This window comes from Squalius cephalus (assembly GCF_949319135.1).
Source record: "Squalius cephalus genome assembly, chromosome: 19".
NCBI classification, from domain to species: Eukaryota; Metazoa; Chordata; class Actinopteri; order Cypriniformes; family Leuciscidae; genus Squalius; species Squalius cephalus.
In genome coordinates this window covers 19153663-19175222 of record NC_137140.1, presented here as the reverse complement: position 1 = coordinate 19175222, position 21560 = coordinate 19153663, and the positions used below count along the sequence as shown (strand labels likewise).

The 21560-nt window shown below is 37.9% G+C and overlaps 1 protein-coding gene across 5 annotated transcripts in view; it reads right to left on the bottom strand.

The window, feature by feature from the left end:
* grid2ipb (glutamate receptor, ionotropic, delta 2 (Grid2) interacting protein, b) overlaps nt 1–21560 on the bottom strand; it is a 33879-nt gene that overhangs the window by 2740 nt on the left and 9579 nt on the right. For 2 of the 5 annotated variants that reach the window (XM_079851413.1, XM_079851412.1), the window contains exons 5-22: nt 20698–20967; nt 16831–16916; nt 16043–16112; nt 13612–13905; nt 11697–11848; nt 11483–11608; nt 10344–10426; nt 10101–10245; nt 8331–8644; nt 6990–7760; nt 6795–6882; nt 5547–5792; nt 4469–4665; nt 4227–4382; nt 3979–4065; nt 3753–3882; nt 2521–2639; nt 2193–2357 (exon numbers count right to left, since the gene is read on the bottom strand). In XM_079851413.1, the coding sequence (XP_079707539.1) occupies nt 2193–2357; nt 2521–2639; nt 3753–3882; nt 3979–4065; nt 4227–4382; nt 4469–4665; nt 5547–5792; nt 6795–6882; nt 6990–7760; nt 8331–8644; nt 10101–10245; nt 10344–10426; nt 11483–11608; nt 11697–11848; nt 13612–13905; nt 16043–16112; nt 16831–16916; nt 20698–20967 (3499 nt within the window). The remainder of the gene's footprint in view (nt 1–2192; nt 2358–2520; nt 2640–3752; nt 3883–3978; nt 4066–4226; nt 4383–4468; nt 4666–5546; nt 5793–6794; nt 6883–6989; nt 7761–8330; nt 8645–10100; nt 10246–10343; nt 10427–11482; nt 11609–11696; nt 11849–13611; nt 13906–16042; nt 16113–16830; nt 16917–20697; nt 20968–21560) is intronic. The other 3 variants (XM_079851414.1, XM_079851415.1, XM_079851416.1) reach the window with 3 other exon arrangements.

The window sequence follows — 21560 nt, the reverse complement described above, 5'->3', positions numbered from 1 at the left end:
CTCTGGGATCTTGCTGTGCTTGCTCTCGGGTGACAACACGTCTTTAGAGAGCGTCATGTTTGCTGAGAGTGATGAAAGAAAAGGGTGAAATGGACATGGTTTGGTGTGTTTTATGTAAATCACTTACTTCGGGCATGCGGTCGCTCATGTAGAATACTCCGAATTTATCAACATTTAGAATGAGGTTCTAACGTGTTGTGAATTAGGCGGAAAGTTCTCAAGAGAAGTCCAAATGTGTGTATAAATACGAATAGAGAACACAATTATTAGTGAATGAATGAGACCCACTGTTCCAGAAATCTTGTGATTTGTTCAGATGCAACTTTGCAAACCTAAGCTGTGCTGCCATGTTCTTTTTAAGTCAAGTCAAGTCAAGTCAAGTTTATTTATATAGCGCTTTTCACAACATAGGTTGTATCAAAGCAGCTTCACAGTAATAAAACAATACATCAATGTTTGTTTCTAGTGGAACGTCCACGTTTGGTAATGCTGATCAATAGTATCGTTGATTGATTAATTAAATTAAATATTCCCAAATATCCCCAAGTTATTAGAGAGAAGAGGCTTTCTCCTGGCAACCCTTCCAAACAAGCCATACTTGTTCAGTCATTTTCTGATTGTACTGTCATTAATTTAACATTTAACATGCTAACTGAGGCCTGTAGAGTCCGAGGTGTATCTCTTGGGGTTTTTTGCAGTACACGGTCTGGCCTTTAGGTGAATTTGCTGGGACGTCCACTCTTGGGAAGATTGGCAATTGTCTTGAATGTTTTCCATTTGTGAATAACCTTCCTCACTGTAGAATGATGGACTCAGATTGTGGCCTTGTAACCCTTTTTAGATTGATGGGCAGCAACAATTTCTTCTCTAAGATCATTGCTGATGTCTTTCCGCCTTGGCATTGTGTTAACACACTCCTGAATGCTCTGTACCAGCAAACTGCCAAAACTTCTGCTTTATAGAGTTGGTCACGCTTGCTAATGATCAGTTAATCAAAGGCATTAGATTAGCAGCGCCTGACTGCTACTTACCCTCTTAATTCCTATGGAAGCTGTAAGGGTGTACTTAGTTTGTCACACATAGCTTCTCCATTTTGGCATTTTGTTAAATAAAACATGACACGGTGTAAATATCACGTGTTGTTGTTCATCTGAGGTTTATATTTACCTAATTAAAACCTGCCAAGGACTAGATAATTTTATATTATGTCCTGATACTTAAAACCATAGAATTCAAAAGGGTGTACTTTCTTTTTCACATGACTGTATATAAGGTTCCATTTGCTAAAATTAGTTAACTACATTAGTTAACATGAACTAACAATAAAATGAAAAATACTTCTAAAGCATTTATTAATCTTAATTACTGTTAATTATAACATTTACTAATACATTTTAAAATCAAAGTTGTATCTGGTAATGTTATTTAATGGCCCCAAGTTAACATGAACCAACAAACAATTACCTATCGTTAACAAAGATGAATAAATACTGTAACAAATGTATTGCACATGTTAGATAATATGGTAACCCTTTACATAAAGCCTTTACGTACTGCATAATGCGTTATAAAGGTATTCATAATGTACGTTATAATGCGTTACATGTTTTCATAAATAATAGTAAATAGTTAATGCATTATAATATTTGCAGATTCCTTGTTACATCAAAATGTCTTTCTAAAGGCGTAACATATTATAATGTATCATAACTGTGGTCACAATTATTTATGAGACCATACAATGCATTAGAAGGTGTATTACAAGGTATAATTAATGCATTAAAAATGTTTTTATAATACATTATATATAAAGGCTTTAAGTAAAGTGTTACGGATAATGTTAGTTAATGCATTAACCCAGGTGTTCCCAACCACATTTCTGATGTCTCTCTTATTTGACACCCATCTGAGGTCTTGGAGCCTTTACTAACAAGCTGATGAGTTGAATGGTATCGTTTTCAAAAAACGTAAACTTTGAAACCCATTTTCAAATGTTTGCGTTTTCAGGCCCCCAAAACCCAGTTGGCGTGTAAATGAACGGCCAAAACGCATAAAAAGTTTTCCATTTTTAGTTGAAAACAGTGTCGTGTGAACGGCCTCTCAAATGTGCAGTGTTGGGAACCACTGCATTAACCAATGTTAACTAATAGGACCTTATTGTAAAATGTTACTGAAATATTTAAAAAACTCACCTCAAATTTGGAGATAAACTCAGCAAAGATGCCAAAGAAGGTTTCTGTGGTTGTGGCCTTACTGTCTTCTCCAAAGTATGAGGCCACTTTATGAAACTCGTCCATTGCTCTTTGCTGCAAGGAGTCTAGGGATTGCACAGCTGGATGACAGTTTTCCAGGAAGCTCTAATATCAGGGTCAAGGGCTGATACATTGCAACTCATAGATATATTTTCACAGGATAACATATTATGTGCTGACTCAATCTGTAAGAGTAACTACTTTAGTTTTTATTCAATTTTTGTCACCATCAAACTTATTCATAAAAAAGCTGTTGATTGGTGGATACACTCATAACCGCTGCAAAGCGATCCTCTGAAGTAGCTGGGATTTTTACACAGGAAGTTCTTATGTCCTGGATGGTGGAGTGAAGGTCACTGAGATCAGCAGTAACGGTCCTCTGATTTACTGCATTTCAGTAAACAAGTGTGAACATCAATCATTCATCAATACATTTAGGCCTAATTGACACTATAGCAAATATTATTTTTGCATTTCCATTTGATCCAACAGCAAAAGAGAAAAATACACTACCATTCAAAATGTGGGGTCAGTAAGGTTTTTTTTGTGTGTGAGTGTAAAAAAATTTAAACTTTTCTTCTATTCTGAAAAGATGTACCATGGTTTCCACAGAAATATTAAGCAGCACAACTGTTTTCAAAATGTAAAGCAACTTGATGTATTTTGGCCATGTAGACATGGTCAAGACAATCTGCTAAAGTTCAAATTGAGCATCATAATTGGGAAGAAAGGTAATTTAAGTGGCTACTTCCAGCAGGATAACAGACCATGTCACAGAGCCCAAATCATCTCAAACTGGTTTCTTGAGTCAATAGTAATAATAATAATTCATTACATTTATATAGCGCTTTTCTCGGCACTCAAAGCGCTCTACATATGGAACTGGGGAATCTCCTCAACCACCACCAATGTGCAGCATCCACCTGGATGATGCGACAGCAGCCATATTGCAACAGAACGCCCACCACACACCGGCTTATTGGAGGAGAGGAGACAGTGATGAAGCTGAATTAGTATATATATATATATATATATATATATATATATGGGGATTATTAGGAGGCCATGATGGACAGAGGCCAATGGGCAAATTTGGCCAGGATGCCGGGGTTACACCCCTACTCTTTCAAAGATTGGAATTTTTTGTGACCACAGCGAGTCAGGACCTCGGTCTCATCCGAAGGACGGTGCTCTTTGACAGTATTGTGTCCCCATCACTACACTGGGGCGTTAGGACCCACACAGACCACAGGGTGAGCACCCCCTGCTGGCCTCACTAACACCTCTTCCAGCAACAACCTGGTTTTCTCAGGAGGTCTCCCATCCAGGTACTAACCAGGCTCAACCCTGCTTAGCTTCAGTGGGTGACCAGTCTTGGGCTACAGGGTAAGACTTTGAAAAAGGGCATAATAGGTCCCCTTTGAAAATTTTAACAACCCCAAAGTTTTGAACAGCAGTGTATATACAAAAATCGAATAGGACATTATACTGACAGCTTACCTTTGGCAGCTAGTGGCACTGTTATGAGGTCCCTGGAGAAGCCGAGGAGTTCTGGGAAGTGTTGGCATAGTGATTTGGCAAGAATATGGAGGAAGGTCGACTTTCCATCAACTGTTTTAGTTGTGTTTAGCTGGGGGGTATTTAAATTAATAATTAGGAGAAATGTAAAAAAAAAAAAAAAAATGTATATATATAATATGAACAATGTTTAATAAAACAAACATACCTCAGTAAGAAAATTAATTTTGAATCCTGTTGTTTTATTCGTCTTGGGCTGACCATTATTGAGATAATTTCCCATTGCTAAAACAAACTAAAAACAGTGCATATTGTAAGATTAATATTTATATTTAAGATAGCAAATGTTTAAAAATGAATGGCTCAGAAACACCAACTCCTTTGCATAAGATCCAGGATTTATTTAACACTTATAATTCATTATTAGTGGCATATCTGCTGAAATAAGTGTTTTACCTCCAGGATCTTGGCCAACCTCTTGCTGTTTTTGAGCTCTAATGAGGCTTTGTATATGCATTCGTATGCGGCTCTCATTTCTTCTGTTTTCTCCTGCACAGTGGTCTTAAAAAGTAGACTCCTAAGTCTGGTTTTATACTCAGGAACTAGTAGCATCTGTAGAAAAAGCCCATAAGAATCAATTATTATTTACATTAATTACAGAACTCAGGTAAAGCAGCGTTGGTCTGAGGTAAAAGCACCTGTAGGACGAACTGGTCGGGCTCACTGAGCTTGGCGGGGTCCTTGTCGTAATGCAGAAACTGTTTGACCTCCTCGTCGTCGGGAGCATAGAGCAGCAGTTGTTTAATGTGTGCGGGTTCCAGGCGCTCGGTGCTCATGGTCATGAGGATTTCCCGCAGTTCTTTCGGGGACAGCTTCAGATGCGCTATGAGGATAGCTGAACAGGGCAGCCAGATTTAAAGGGTTAGTTCACCCAAAAATTCAAATTATCCCATAATTTATTCACCCTCAAGCCATCCTAGGTTTATATGACTTTCTGGTTTCAGCCAAACAAAATCGGAGTTATATTAAAAAAATATCCTGGCTCCTCCAAGCTTTATAATGTGAGTGAGTAGAGCTTGAGTTTTTGAAGATCCAAAAAGCGCATCCATCCATCCATAATAAAAGTAATCCATGCGGCTCCAGGAGGTTAATGCAGACCTTCTAAAGTGAAGTGATGCGTTTTTGTAAGAAAAATATCCATATTTATAACTTTATAAACTATAATCACTGGCTTTTGGTAACGGCTGTATGCGAGTCTAGTTCTGGCGGAAGAGTGACCTCTGACCCAATGAAGCCAGTGAATAAACCAAGTTATAAATATACATTTTTCTTACAAAAACGCATTGCTTTGCTTCAGAAGGCCTTTATTAACACCCTGGAGTCATATTAATTACTTTTATGATAGATGGATGCACTTTTTTGGGCTCCAAAATCTAAGGTACCATTCACTCCCATTATAAAGCTTGGATGAGCAAAGATATTTTTTAATATAACTCCGGCTGAAAGAAGAAAGTCATATACAGTACAACTAGGATGGCTTGAGGGTGAGTAAATTATGGGATAATTTTCATTTTTGGGTGAACTATCCCTTTAATAAGACATGGATTCTTTACCTTCTCAATGGGAAAATTCTCCACACAGTTGCTACAGCAGCAAATACCTACACCACCTCTTTAACCCACTCCTACACATTACGTCACACGAAACAACAAACCTGACTCAACCCAGAGCTCAATCTAGATGATTGCACTCCAACACAACCCTACTTATACTCACAAGCGTTGTAGGCCTTCTTATGGGAGAGAATCTCAACCACGTCTTTCTTTTTAAAGTTCTCGGGCAGGAAAGTGGGCTCTGGAAGAGAGACTGACACATTTAATAACAATGTAAGGATGTGCTCTCCTTGCACCAGTAGTGGAAACAATATATGGAGGGTTATGAGAATGAAAAGAGGCTGTGTGATGCCAGTAACTGGATGGGAATGATGGGATCTGAGAGACATAGCTCTCCATGAGAGATGAGCTGAAAAGTACAAAAATAGACAAGGTAATTGAGTTCATTTTTAGCAGCAAAATGAAAAGCTACAAAAAGGATGTACATGTGGATGAAGACAGCAATATACAGACTGATGAGATGTTACATATTAATTCTTTATAAAAAAGTCTTTGCCCCATTTTATGTGGTTGAAATTTATTTTGGTAGTACATATAATTTTTTTAATATATTATATTATATTATTAAATCATCATACATGATGATACTGTATATCTACCATTCAAAACCATGTAAAAGTTTGGGTTTTGGGCTTTTTTTTAAATAAATACTTTTATTCAGCAAGGATGCTATACATTGATCAAAAGTGACAGTAAAGACATTTAAAATGTTACAAAATATTTATATTTCAAAAAAAAATTATGTTCTTTTGAACTTATATATATTGAAAATATAATTTATAATAATAAATGTTTCTTGAAGTGATTGTGATGCCTGAGTTGACATCACAGGAATAAATTACATTTTAAAATATATTAAAATAGAAAACAGTTTTTTTTTTATTGAGCATAAAAGATTTCTTTCAAAAACATTTAAAAATCTTACCGACCCCAAACTTTTGTAATAAACTGTATTATTAGAATAAAATACATAATAAATTAATAGATTCATAAATTAACGTTACATGAAATAATTATATATTCTTAAATTCTTAAATAATTTTTTTATGAATTATAAAATTATTTTATTCCTTGAAATTATTTTCATAATTTACCAAAATTCTTTCACAGTGTTCTGTAACACTCAAATAACTGCATTTAAGTAATTAATTTTTTTATTTTTTTTGTTCATGAAGACAACTTTTTAAAAATTCAAATATTTTGGTTGACGATCTGATGACATTCAGTGTAAAAACACAGAGAAACAGTCAGGGGCAAACACTTTTTCATAGCACTGCATGACAGGGGATGATGATATGTACATGCAATATCACATTGAGCCGCATATAAAAAAAAAGAAAAGAAACCTTACTGGAATTCCTCTGTGTGCCGAAGTACAGATCCAGATCCAGGTACTTGACCATGTCACTGAGTTTATGATAGTCAGGATCATCTCCAAGCTAACAAACAGACATATCCACTCAGTAATGCATCATCACATGACTTCCACTTTCACTTAAACATTCAATTCTGATGTGCACTGTGGTTGTTATGCATCACCACCAACCTGTCCCCAGATAGTTCCTTCAGAGTTCTCCACCTGCTCCCAGCGCAGTCTTTTCACGCTCATGTGGTTGTTGTCAGAGGCTTTCGGACTGGATTTGGGCAAAGGTGGTGGATCACAAGGTGGGGGTAGAGGAGGTGGCGGTGGTGGGGGTACCTTGCTTGAGAGTGTGCTTTCAAAGCTTTGCTGGGAAGATTGGGAATGGAGGCTCTTTTGTTTGGTTAGGCTCGGGGAGCTTCTGGGAGCAGAGGTCTGCTGGCTCTGGTAGATGGACTGGGTGTGATGTCGTAGGTGAGTGTGATGTGCGCTTGGATGTGGGGGTTGAGGGGAGGTGTGCGGGGATGATTGTAGGATGGGATGAGCCTTTGGTTGGTGCAGCTGGAGAACAGACTGAGGGCTGGGCTGGGGAGAGGAGCGTCGGACAAGGGTGCGCTGAGCCCTGAGCTCCTCACTGGTGGGCAGCACTTTGTGTAACAAGGGGCGGTTAGTGAGGAAGGGGCGAGGTGGTGGTGGGGGCGGGACTATTATCGGGTGGTGCTGGAAGGCTGGAGGAGGTTGGGGCAAGTGCTCCGGGGTGAGGGGGAGGGGCGAGGGCGGGTCGGTGAACTGGAGAGGTGGTGGCGGGGGCGGAGGACTCTGGGGTGGAGGGGGGATGTGGTCAGAGCCTGAGGAATAGGTGACTGAGGTGGAATCATCGCTGCAGCTGTTATCTTCACTGCTGGCACTGCTTAACTCATGAGGCATATTCACTTCCTGTTCATCCTGGAAACTCATCTGGCAGTGTCACAAAGACAATTAGGGCTTAAAAAAACAACATGGTACATAAATGTATATAATGCTCTTCCAAAAACAATTTAAAATAAAATCTGAAATGTGACCCTACATAAGACAAGGGATTTAAAAAATAAAATAAAATAAAAAATAATAGAAATAAAAATAAAAATAAAATAAAATAAAATAAGAGGAGCGATTAGAGGCCTTGCTTAAGGGCACTTCAGTCATTTCCTGCCAGTATTGAAAATCGAACCCACAAACTTCGGGTTACCAGTCTGACTCCCTAACCATTAGGCCACGACTGCCAATGATAATGAAATTAAATAAAATAGGTGACCCTACATAGGACAAGAGATTTAAATAATAAAATAAAATAAATTATTAAAAATATACAAAAGGAAATGTGACTCGCTATACCTACATAGGACAAGATGTTTAAAAAATAAAATAAAAATAAATAAATGCATAACATAAAATAAAATGCGCATTTTGTGTATAATAATTTACATATATTTTTGTGACATTAAGTTAGCTGATAAATAGTAAACTCTTTCTGTGTCTGACACTAACCTCCTCATAGTCATTCTCTCCTCCCTTAAAGTCATCCACGATATTGACCCGGTGGCCCAACTGCTCGCTCAGAGCATCCAGGAACTTGTCGGTGTCTCGACTGCGAGGTGGGCGTGAGAAGGTGAAGAGCTTCCTACGCTGGGGCAGAGGGCTAGGTTCATCAGAAGGCAGGGGGGAGGCAGGGGGGCTATCCAAACTAACATAAGGATTAGACTCCACACTGTCTGGAGAAGCGACAGTCTGCTGGTAAGGATCATACTGAGAGCCAGGAAAGGGTTCAGTCCATGAAAGAGAGAGGCCTGACTTACGGCTCCCTGCAAAATGAACAAAATCATGAGGAACATTTATAGTACACAGGAATACTATGAGAGATATTACTAAATTTTCTAAAAAGTTTCCAATTTACATAAAACTAAGAACTAAAACATGCATACATTAAAGCTGCGGTCCGTAGTTTTTCCTCTTTGTCGCCATCTCTGTTCGAAATCTGCAATTGCAGTTATTCGCGGAATTATCAACTTTACGTGGGTTGTGCCTCGGCATGATCGCTTATCATATCACGTCAAACCGTGCAAATTATGCTTTGTTCTCAAAATGTTTAATGTTAACAACATCAGCATTGCGTGACTATATTTAATGGCCTTCTGGTATTTATCCTTGTTTTCGCATGGGCCCAGTTGCAGTCTCTTTTTTTCTGTAGCCACTCCGAAGTCCGAAGTCTTTTGCATTTTACAATGGGTGAATCTCCAGTTGTCAAATTGATTGTCCACTGATTGTTGTTTGAACCTTTCTGGATCTGCCATCAAATTAATAAGTTTAATTATATCAAGTGCTGTGAGAAAAGGCTATTAATCTCCACCTCCAACATCCTCACACGCAATATAGCCTACTAGCCGAGACACCTTCTTTATGTGCAGATGTGACGTAAAGATGCAAAGACATGCTCGAATTTCCCGCGGAAATCCACCAGTACCACTGGAATTAAAAACATTAATTCCAGTTAATGGAATTAATCCACAAGCTTACCGTTTTGAATCAAGCGAAGGCAAGCACATAGTTTTGAACACTGGCTGGTTATGTACTTGCTCAAAAAATTATTTTGGATTATTTTTAACCCCGAAAAAGTTACGGACTGCAGCTTTAAATTAGGGACTTTCAAACTCGTCGATTCCATGGCCCTACTTGTAAGGAACTTGTACTTGTAACCATCTTTTATATTGTTATTATACTTAAGCAAAATAACTACTGTATTACAATGATATCTGGACATTTTTTTAAAACCCACTTTTAATGTTAGAACTAGAGTATAATTCTGAAGAGAAAGATTAAAAATTAAAAGTTTTGTATAATAATTTTCACGACAAATATTTTTTCAATTTTTTTCTGCCAACTTATAATCTTCAAATATAATTACGGTTAATAACAACCAACTAGTCTTTATAAAGCTAATAGTAAAATAAATTATGCATAAAAGATATTTAATTAAAAAGCTAGTGTGTTAACTTTGACATTTTTTATAATTCTTTTTTCTGTAAAAAAAAAAAAAAAAAACCCTAGCAGTCCCTTACGGCTCCCTGGAACCCAGTTTGAAAACCCCCGTGTTAAAATCTTAAATTATCTACATAAGCAAGCACATTTAGTGTCAAATGGTCACACAGGTCCTACACAGCCAATATCGTAATATCTGTCATCATAATCATGGCTGCATGTGGGTCTCTTTATCTGAGGCACCATGTGTCAGTTGTGGATGTCAGAGTAAGCTCAGAATACCTGTGTTATTATGCGAGAAAGACAAAGTGTATGTATTGTTCTCAGCGTGGCCCATGCCGACAGCCCTGGGTGAGGAGTGACTCTGGAGAGATTGGTTGCTCTTCTCGGGATAGACGTTCCCAAGCTCCGTGTACACTCCTGACATCTACGGGTTGGGGCGTGGTTAGATGATACTAGGCATGATTTCATAATAGCAGTGATGACCGTGCAATGAATTGTGGATGAGCAGTAAATGGTACCCACGTGGTCGAGATCTGGGGACTCTGGGAAGGAAGTCCCATCCCCACACTGTCTTTCTTCTGGAGTCACAGGGTCAGTGAATGTTCCTGAGACACAGAGAGAGCCAGTCCAGAAACAGAGCATGTGCACTGAAAACTCCCTGCCCTTTAGGAGCTAAAAAGAGACTGTGGGCAGTGAGCTTTAGCAGTAGCTCTGGAAGGGGGGCGGCTGAGAGGCGTACAGCGCTTGCAAGCAGTTTAAAGCTATTAAATAGATGCTGGTGAATCATAAACATGACTGAGAGGAGTTCTGACTGCTTGTTTACCCCACTAGAGTGACAGAATGGCATGGCTATAGCTGAACTAATGTTAAAATGAAGCGATGCGTAGCAGATACAGTATTCTATATAAACTATATTAGTTATATCATATTATCAGCAGGATCCAAAATGAACAATCATCAAATGAGAATCAAAACTGATTTTGGTGAGCAACTGAAATGTCGGTTTTGACTTTTTTTGTGACGTATGTAGTTTCATAGAGGGATTGAGAATAGCTTATCTCATGTATGCAAGGGGAAAATCTTAAATAATTCCAATTAAATCAAAATAATAATAAATTACACTACCATTCAAAAGGTTGAGAGAAATTAAAGCTTTTATTCAGCAAAGATGCATTAAATTGACCAAAAGTGAAAGTAAAAACATTTTTCAAATAAATCTATTTATAAATGTATATAAAAAATTATACTTTTGAACTTTCTATTTATCAAATAATCCTTAATATACGTGTCACGGTTTCCACAAAAATATTAAGCAGCACAGCTGTGTTCAACATTGATGATAATAAGAAATGTTTCTTGAGCACCAAATCAGCATATTAGAATGATATCTGAAGGATCATGTGACACTGAAGAGTAATGACTGCTGAAAGCTTTGCCATCACAGGAAAAAAAATTACATTTTAAACATAAACTTTGTAATAACATGTCAATTTATTATTATTACTGTATGTTTTGATCAAATAAATGCACCCTTGCATAAACGCATGCAGTGAGCATAAGATACTTATTTTTGTATATGTTTAGTGTGGAAAAGGTTCATTTTGCACCCTGCTCATCGATCAAAAACCACACTGCACACTGACAAGTGGAAAATGACATACCCATTCCAAGGTGAGTGCCGATAATGCAGTCATCTGAGCTTCTCTCTCTCACATTGTTTTTGTGAGAGGTACCTGACACTCTCATGGAGCTGCTCCGTCTGTGTGTTTCTGGACCTATCTCTGGTTCTGCAGTAATACACATGAACAATTACAATGCATTCAGGACAGAAAGCCACTAGAGGGTTGACATTCACACCGTGGACTCACGGCTAACCTGCACTCTTGAAGCCCAGGAAGCGGGCGATCTTGCTCTTGCAGTGTTCCTGTTCCTCGTAGGTCAGCAGCTGGTATATAAACTGCCAAATCAGCTGCTTGGCAGGAGTGTCCAGCACAGGAAACACATCTACAATGAGCGTGTCCACATTCCTGTTTACATGCAACAGAGGAAGCCATTTTAGAAATAATTGGGCTGCTTTCTCAGCAAGCAGTCGCACCAGCGAGCGTTATTTATTAAATTTGGAAGAACCCACAGATTGTTTCTGATTATGAGTAGGCCTATCTATTTATGCTTGAGGCTGAAGCTATTTTTGAATGCTTTTCACATTTGCCTTGCCGCTGCCAAGCTGCAGAAAATCCCTCGCTGTGGGAAAAGCGTGCGATGACATTTGTAATCATACAGAAAGATGGTTACAGTCTATGAATGTCAATTAGCTATGTTGCCTAGAATTGGTTAACACATTTCTCATTGTATATTTTTGGACAAACAATTGCATTGGTCACTAGTAAAGTCATACCTATTAAATACAATTACTTTTACTCTAATTAACAGAAATTTAAGTTTGGAATAATTATGTCACGTTTTGTCTGTGTTTTGGTTTCATGTTCAAGGACTTTTAGTTTGTTTCTCTTAATTTCCTATGTTCCCGCTTGTCACTGGTTGTCATGGTAATTCATTGTTTGATTGATTAGAGCACACCTGCCCCTCAGTAGTTTAGTTGTTCACATGTTTATAATGCCCTCTGTTTCAGTTCCTCATTGTTTGCTGTTGTTTGTGTGATGCACGCTGTTACATTGCTCTTCTTCTGTTTGGATTATCCTTAAATCTGGATTATGCTAATTTGTTTTTGTTAAATAAAATTCAGGCTGCATTTTCATGCTCTACACCTCATCATCATCATCATCATCATCCGTCCGTGACATTATGATTCTTTGATTATGAAGTCTCTTATGCTCACCAAGGCTGCATTTATTTGATTAAAAATACTGTAAAAACAGTAATTTGTGAAATATTATTACAATATTTTTTTTTTTTCTATATTAGTATATTGTATAATGTAATTTATTCCTGCGATGGCAAAGCTGAATTTTCAGCAGCCATTACAGTCTATAGTGTCACATGATCCTTCAGAAATCACACTAATATGCCAATTTACTGCTCAATTATTAATGTTGGTTCAAATTATTATCAATGTTGAAAATAGTTTTAGCTGCATTTTTGTGGAAATCATGATGGTATTCAGTATTCAAAAGAACACCATTTACTTGAAATATAAACCTTTTGGAAAATTATAAAGTTGTCTTTACTGTCATGTTTGATGCATTTAATGCATCCCCGCTGAATAAAACTATTAATTCTTATTATTCTTTTTTTTTTTTTTTTTTTTACTTACCCCAAACTTTTGAATGGCAGTGTATCACAGTTTACACACAAAATATTTAGCAGAAAAAAACTGTTTTCAGCATTGATAATAAGAAATGTTTCATGAGCACAAAATCAGCATATTAGAATAATTTCTGAAGGATCATGTGACACTGAAGACAGGAGTAATGATGCTGAAAATTCAGCTTTGCCATCACAGAAATAAATCACATTTTAAAATACAAATTACAACAGAAAACAGTTATTCTAAATTGTAATAATATTACACAATATTACTGTTGTTACTTTATTTTTATCAAATAAATGCAGCTTTGGTGAGCATAAGAATTTTCTATCAACAACATAAAAAAAATCTTAATTATTCCAAGCTTTTGACCTGTATACATAATACTGTTGTTAGGGTCGAAGTTGGTACTAAAACAACTTAGACAAGACTGTTTTTAATCTCAGTGCTGCCAACCTCAACTAATATAACACTAAGTCATGTGTCCTCTTCTCCCACTCAAGTCATTATGAATTTTGACCTGACCTGTGCTGGAAGAACGTCTCCAGAGCTTTGCAAATGGTGTATCTTTCTTGTAGGGTGAGGAGGTGTTCAAGTTGCTGGCTGAAGGTACGGCCGTGCACGCGGATGCTGGGAGGAAGGATCTCGGCCACCCACTGCAGGGAGCTGAGGGCCGGGGAACGCGAGCGCTGGATGGTGGGGGTCTCCTCCGGCTCCGTATCTGACAGCGGATAGTCTACAGGGCCCTCTTCCACCACTAGAGAGGGCATGGCACCACTGCCCTGCAGCATGGACACCACCTTCTCATGGGAGCAGTTCCTAAATGTGCATTGAATAGAATTCATGTGTAATTTGAACAAATAATGAATTAACTATTAGCATTGATGCAGCTATTTGTTCTTCAATAGTCTAGTGGACAAGACAAAGCTGAGAAGGTTTTGTTCAAATCAAACTTAAATTATATTTTTCATTATTTAATTAACTTGAATAATATAACATCCTATAACATAATGTTAGGTGGCATTATATAATACTTTATGCATACTGTAATAAAATACTTATAAATCACCTGCAAAATAGCTAAATCATAGTTTATATTGTAGCCTCTAGATTGTTAATACATTAATAGGCATTCATTGTCACTGTAATTTACAAATTATTATTGTTTAATTAACTCATATATAAAGATCTTTTGAATCTAACCCTAACTGATTTATTTTAACAAAGTGATCTCATTAGTATTTGTATTTTACAGTGTGGTTATACCACACATACGTTTACTTATGTTTGCATGCATAGACACAAAAACATACAATATTGGTGTACCAACAGCATCTAAAACATAAACCATTTACTTATAAACAACTTTACAGATGTACAAATGTCTATGAATCTTTATTTAATCTATTAATATTGATTAATGGAATTAGTTGGTTGATTATATTCAATATGTGATCAATGAGATTATGTTTCCTATTGCATTTAACGCAGTTGATTCATGGACTTAATAATATGATTTCTGTTCTGTGAGACTGGTGAGAGAAGCTTTAGTTTAGAGATCGGAGAGGGATTATATAATATGGGACAAAATGGGGTGTAAGTAGCATTTTTTTTAAGTAATACTTATAAATGTACACTTGGTGTTGGTGGAAAAAAATGTATTGCTATAATTCAGTGTTTGTCAGTCCCCCAGAGGCAGCATGAACTTGAGCATCTACAGTAGTCGGGTAAATTGCTGTGCTCTTGAGATTAACTACACAGCCAAGAAGCAGCTAAATCATGGCCGCAGGAAAGGGATTTACATTTAGGCCTATATCAACAAAGGTTTGTTAAGGGACAGAATGCATAATACAAATGTATAATATGAAATTATGAATACAGTGAATTTAATAATAGCTTGTTTCTGACCTAACTAACAGCTTTACTCAAAACAGCATTGTTAACCCTCAAAATACCTCCCTTCAAATCCTCATATAACAATCACATGGAGTACTAAAAGGTGTATGTTTTACTTGTCTTTCCCAACAAATGAACATATGAAAAATAAATATTATTAAATAAATACACATATTCTCATCCAACCGCACACCAAGCATGCTGGAAGATGAAAACCCCCTGCCCCAATTAATGTTTAATTTGTGTTTTAGTCAATTGAAATGATTTAATTAAAACACTATTTAAATGGCACATTTGAGTTACATCTACTTGTAATATTTACAACTATTTTTTTTTTTATGTTTTTGAAAGAAGTCTCTTATGCTCACCAAGGCTACTTTAAAATGATATATACATATTAATATCACTATTTTAATATATTTTAAAATGTAATTTATTCCTATGATCAAAGCTGAATTTCCAGCAGCTATTACTCCAGTCTTCAGTGTCACATGATCCAGAAATTATTCTAATATTCTGATTTGTTGCATTTCTTATTATTATCAGTGTTAAAAACAGTTGTGCAGCTTAACATTTTTGAGGAAACCAAGATGCATTTTTTTCTGAATTTCTTTTATGAATAGGAAGTTCAAATAAACCTTTATTTGAAAAATAAATATTTTGTAACAATATAAATGGATAATTTATTGTCACTTTTGATTAATTTAATCCATCCTTCCTGAATAAAAGTCTTAATTTATTTAAAAACCTTACTGACCCCAAACTTTTGAACAGTAGTATAAATAAAAAAAATGGTTGGGAATGTAAAATTGCTACACATTAGGTTAACTTGATTATATTTCTGAGAAATCACTTAACTACTTTGAGGCCATTTAATTTCTTAAATTCTTAAGTATATTAAGCTTGATGCCAAAGCTAATAATGTAATGGGAAATAATATCTACCCCTCAAGTGATATGAAATAATGAACAGTAATTGTACATTTACCACAGTATCTACTGTAATAACACTGACATGCAACTTTTAAAGCATCATCAAAACATGAGAAAAATAAACACACCTCATGTCTAGGCCATTGAGGAACAATATGCGGTCTCCCGGTTTAAGGCCACACGCCTCAGCTGGACTACCTGTAATGGGAAAACGGGTTTGTGACAGAGAATAAAACCTCAGACACATACAGTAAATAATAAACACCCACAAATAGTGAATCTTACGGATGTGTAATACTGCTGCCATTTGTGATTGTTTGTAATTAAAACACTACAAGATACTCCGTCAAAGGGTCTGAGAGGGTTTGTAATCTGTTTTCTCATCACGATGCTGGACTCCTACTTGTTTTCATAAGTAGGGTGGCTGAGTCAGTGTTAACTAGCCTCAGCACAGGCCTGCAGTGGGCGAATATCGTCATACAGACCCTCACACACTTGCCACCCTCACTCCACTCGCAACGTACAATTGTGCAGACTTCAGTACAAATGTACCCAAAGCTTGTTCATTAGTACAGCAGCCCACTCCTTCCTTTTTCACAATGCACCAAAAAAAACACACTACATCCCCCTTGAAACAAGCCTCTGACCACAGCTGTGCTTTCCATGTGCCTTTTTATTACAGCCGTCTTTGTAGTCTACAGCGATATGACCCTCAACATGCCACAAATTCCGGTGGCTGGTGGCAAAAATATGACGGTAAAAATTAATTTCTAGAGCTAGATCTGTATCCCAGGATGTATAATTCTGCATCAGATCAGAAACCTTGAGAAAAAGAAAAGCCTGATTCACCCGCGAGTCAGTGCTCTTTTCAGTCTGATAAGTACTGATAAGTTATTCATCACAGTTTCATACGCACCTGCCATTACGGCGTCGATCCACACAGGAGCATGACCTCGCAGAGTAAAGCCAAAACTCTTCTTACCCCGGTACACACGGATTGTTCTGCAGAGGAAATAAAAGAGGGATTAGTGACTATACTGACTGAAGGTGTGGCAATATACAATACTTAGATTTTTACACTTTCTGAAGAACATGTCTGTGCAAAACTGCCACATTGTTAGGGTGTAGTGTGTGGTTGCTATGTAGTTGCTAAGGTGCTATGAGTGGGTTTTTTCACACATGCTAAGGTATTCTGGCTGGTTTCTTACTGTCCCAAGTCAAAGTAGTTGCCAAGGTGTTGTTTTGCGGTTGCTAAGGTGTTCTATGCTGCTGCTCGGGCTTTGATTGGGTGTTCTGGGTGGTTTCTTTCTGGCCTAGGTCAAAACAGTTGCCAGTGTGTTGTTTTGCGGTTGCTAAGGTGTTCTATGTTGTTGCTAGGGCTTTGATGGGTGTTCTGGGTGGTTTCCTACTGGCCTAGGTCAAAACAGTTGCCAAGGTGTTGCTTTACCGTTGTGTGGTTGCTAGAGCATTGCGGTTGCGCTCTGTGTAGTTGCTAGGTGGTTACTTACAAGCTCAAGTCAAAAGAGCAGTTGCCATGGTGTTGTTTCGTGGTTGCTGAGGCATTCTAGGTGGTTTCTAGGGCATTGCTGGAGTGTTTTGTGTGGTTCGTAGGTGGTTACTTGCTGGCTCAAGTCAAAAGAGCAGTGGCCAAGGTGTTGTTTTGTGGTTGCTAAGGTGTTTTAGGTTGTTGCTAGGGCTTTGATGAGGTGTTCTGGGTGGTTTCTTACTGGCCCAATTCAAAAAAGTTGCCATGGTGTTGCTTAGTGGTTGCTAGGGTTTTCTTGGTGGTTGCTAAAGCATTGATGGGGTGTTCTGTGTGGTTGCTAGATGGTTACTTAAAGGCTCAAGTCAAAAGAGAAGTTGCCGTGGTGTTGTTCTAAAGAAATCTAAAACTTTACAAATTCAGTATGGAGTACCGCAAAGCTCAGTACTAGGACCGTAGCTTTTCACCATGTACATGCTACCCTTGGGAGATATCATTAGGAAGCATGGCATTAGTTTTATGCTGATGATACTCAACTCTATATTTCTTCGCGCCCCGAAGAAACTTAATTCACAAAATTAACAGAATACATAGCTGATATAAAAAATTGGAGGACTAGTAATTTCCTACTACTTAATTCTGAAAAAACAGAGTTTCTAATTATTGGACAAAAAAACTTCCTCACGTAATAATCTAGAATACTGTTTAACACTTGATGGCTGCTCCGTCAAGTCTTCGTCGTCAGTTAGGAACCTGGGTGTGCTCTTTGATACCAATCTTTCATTTGAAAGCCACGTTTCTAGCATCTGTAAAACTGCATTCTTCCATCTTAAAAATCTATCTAAATAACGACATGCTTTCAATGAAAAATGCGGAAAAGTTAGTTCATGTGCTCATGACCTCAAGGCTTGATTACTGTAATGCTCTACTGGGTGGTTGCCCTGCACGCTTAATAAACAAACTCCAGCTAGTCCAAAAAGCAGCAGCTCGAGTTCTTACCAGAACCAGGAAGTATGACCATATTAGCCCAGTTCTGTCAAAACTGCATTGGCTCCCTATTAAACAACGTATACATTTTAAAATATTGCTGATTACTTACAAAGCACTAAATGGTTTAGCTCCGCAGTACTTGAGCAAGCTCTTAACGCATTATAGTCCTTCACGTCCATTACGATCTCAAAATTCTGGCCAGTTAATAATACCTAGAATATAAAAATTAACTGCAGGCGGTAGATCCTTTTCTTATTTAGCACCTAAACTTTGGAATAGTCTTCCTAGCATTGCTCGAGAAGCAGACACACTCTGTCAGTTTAAATCTAGACTAAAATTAGGCTATAAAATCTATTAGGCTGCATAAATTAGGCCAGCCGGAACCTGGAGCACTTCCTATAACACCCGGTGTACACGTTATATCATAAGATGAATGGCATCTATGCTAATGTTAGTCTTTCTGCTTATTCCGAGGTTTACTGTAATCAGTTGGATCCGGGCCGTATCCAGATCAGATGGAGGACCTGCGCCTAGACACGACCACAATGCATCCTTGAAGTGTAAGCAGAGATTGTGTCAACTAGACTCTCCCCTGTGAAGGCCTCATCGACACGACAGCCAGTGACACTGATCCTCAACAAACTTGTCTCCATACCGGCATGATGACTTCTGACCTGTAATACTGAGCTGGACAATGACATCACTGTATTGTCCAGAGCGGCTATATATATATATATATAAATGAACTAAATTAATAACTTTTTTTACAATGAAAATGAACCACTGAACTGAACTTCCTTAAGCTGGATTATATCGCTATTTTCTTCTAGATCTGCTGAAGAAGCAGACAAGCTTTGTTGCATTATATTCCTGTTATCACTGTAAAAGCTGCTTTGAAACAATCTGTATTGTAAAAGGCGCAATATAAATAAAGGTGACTTGACTTGTTTTGTGGTTGCTAAGGTGTTCTAGGTGGTTACTAGGGCATTGATGGGGTGTTCTGTGTGGTTGCTTACTGGCTTAATTCAAAAGAGCAGTTGCGGTTCTAGGATGGTTGTTATAAATTGCTGGTTGTTTGCTATTAGTCAAGTCCCCAGACATAGGTTTTACTCAAAAACTATTTTTATATCCGTACAAGACTTATGAAACAAGCTCCATTAATGAAAACTGATCCTAGTTTGTTTATTGACAGTACATGGCCAACATATTTCAGAGGCCAAACATCCAAATACTGATTCATAGCAATTTATTCATTTGATAATGATCTATATTAAACAAAACAGACAAGTATCCCGAAGCACCACTTGAATGGCCATATAAGATGCAATTTCCCAGCTTCTTAAAGAAAACCTATGACATATCATTAGAGTAAAGTAAGCCTTGGCAGTTGCTGTGGCAACACCTCAAGGCAACACTGGAACCATTGACTAAACAGAGATAAAGGAAAGCAATAGACACATTTGCTTCTTGTCGCAGTGCCATTTTACACAAGGTGGGTCGCTAGAACCAAACACTGATGGCGGATTAGAAAGGGGATGACAGATACACAAAGACATGTTCAAAAAATAGAAAACTCTCTATGGGGGTTACATAAGGACTGAGCCAAGAAGCATTATTTATTGAAGAGCAGGTGAGGAATATAGCCTAGTCTACAGGGTATCAGCACATCAGATCTACTTTTGCTGTAGTATTTAATAATCTAAACACTCTGCTTGATACTTCCCCAGTAATACTTAAGACAGCATTTCCAATTCTCAAATAAAGAATACTGATGACATCATATAGAAAGGCACACTGTAAATGTCCATTACAAGCAAATGTACAAGAGGAAAAACCAAACAACAAGAGGATCTGCTTTTGTTTTGATTGAAATTCAAATAAGCAGCTTCATGGCTTGAATGTGATATGATGGCAATTTTTCATTTGGGTTAAGTCACGATTTTAATGATCAAAATAGTGTGATAAGCTGATTATATATCCTGCATTATAAAACACTCGAGCAGTAGATCATCATATGAAAAAGTGCTCGTGATGTGGACAGTCTGTGCATCTGTGTGTGCATGTGTGTGTGAAAACAAATAGTGCTTCTCTCACCCACCCACACACAAAGTCTCCCACATATTACACAGTGTTCTATGCGTTTGAGGAGACTTCCTGCAGTGTTTTGGGATAAAATTGTCTTTTCAAAACAGCATGGAAGATGAAATCTAACAGCAAATTTTTTCACACGTAAAATAATAGGACATCTAAAAGGAAACATCGAAACATGAAAGGAAAAGCTACCACATTAAGGCGGCATATGATACATACCTCTGGTTGGCTCCAGTGACATAGTGGCTGGAAGCCATGGTGGTGCTCTTCCTAAGGCCACGGTCGGATTGGGCCGGTTCATCTGCAGTATCTCTGGGCACAGAACTGGCCCGTTTCGAGCCTTGAGGACGCTCGTGGTGGTCTTGACTTCGGCTCCGGCGGAGCCTGTTTTGGGGCTCGCCAAGGCTCTTGCTACGACACACACGGTTGAGGAGACTCTGAGAGACGGCTTCATCAAAGCGCTGCCGATGCTTCTTGGGAATGAAGATCCTGGCAAACATGGTCACAGGAAGGCAACAGAGAAAAAAGGTTTAAATCAGCTACGAGGAGCCATTATCGTTCAGACTCGTTAAAGGTTGCTAGTTCAATTCAGACAGTCAGTTTTCCCATCCAATGGTTTCTATCACAAACCAAAGTGAAGAAGCTTCGGTTTCGAGTCCAACGCAGTTATTAGGATGAGGAGGATCACTGTGAGACTTGTTTAAAATCCATGAGTATATTCAATAGTGATGGATGGAGAACAGGAAAGGGTGACAGAGACAAGAAAAAACTCAAAGTAAGCCGAGTAATGAAGGACATCCAGATTTTTCATCGAATTCCAACATGTTGCAGCCTCTCTGAGTACTGTCTTCATCTGAAACTCCCACTCCAGAAGCTCTGGTACAGATACCAGAATCCAGCAATAGCAAAGGTGTGGGAGTATATAACACTACCGCCTCTCTCTCTCTCTCTCTCTCTCTCTCTCTCTCTCTCTCTCTCTCTCTCTCTCTCTCTCTCCTTATTCCTCATTCTCTTTTTGCTGTTAGTGATGTTTCAATGCTCTCTGGGAAGAGCATCAAATTTTAGATGCAACAGCAAATTCT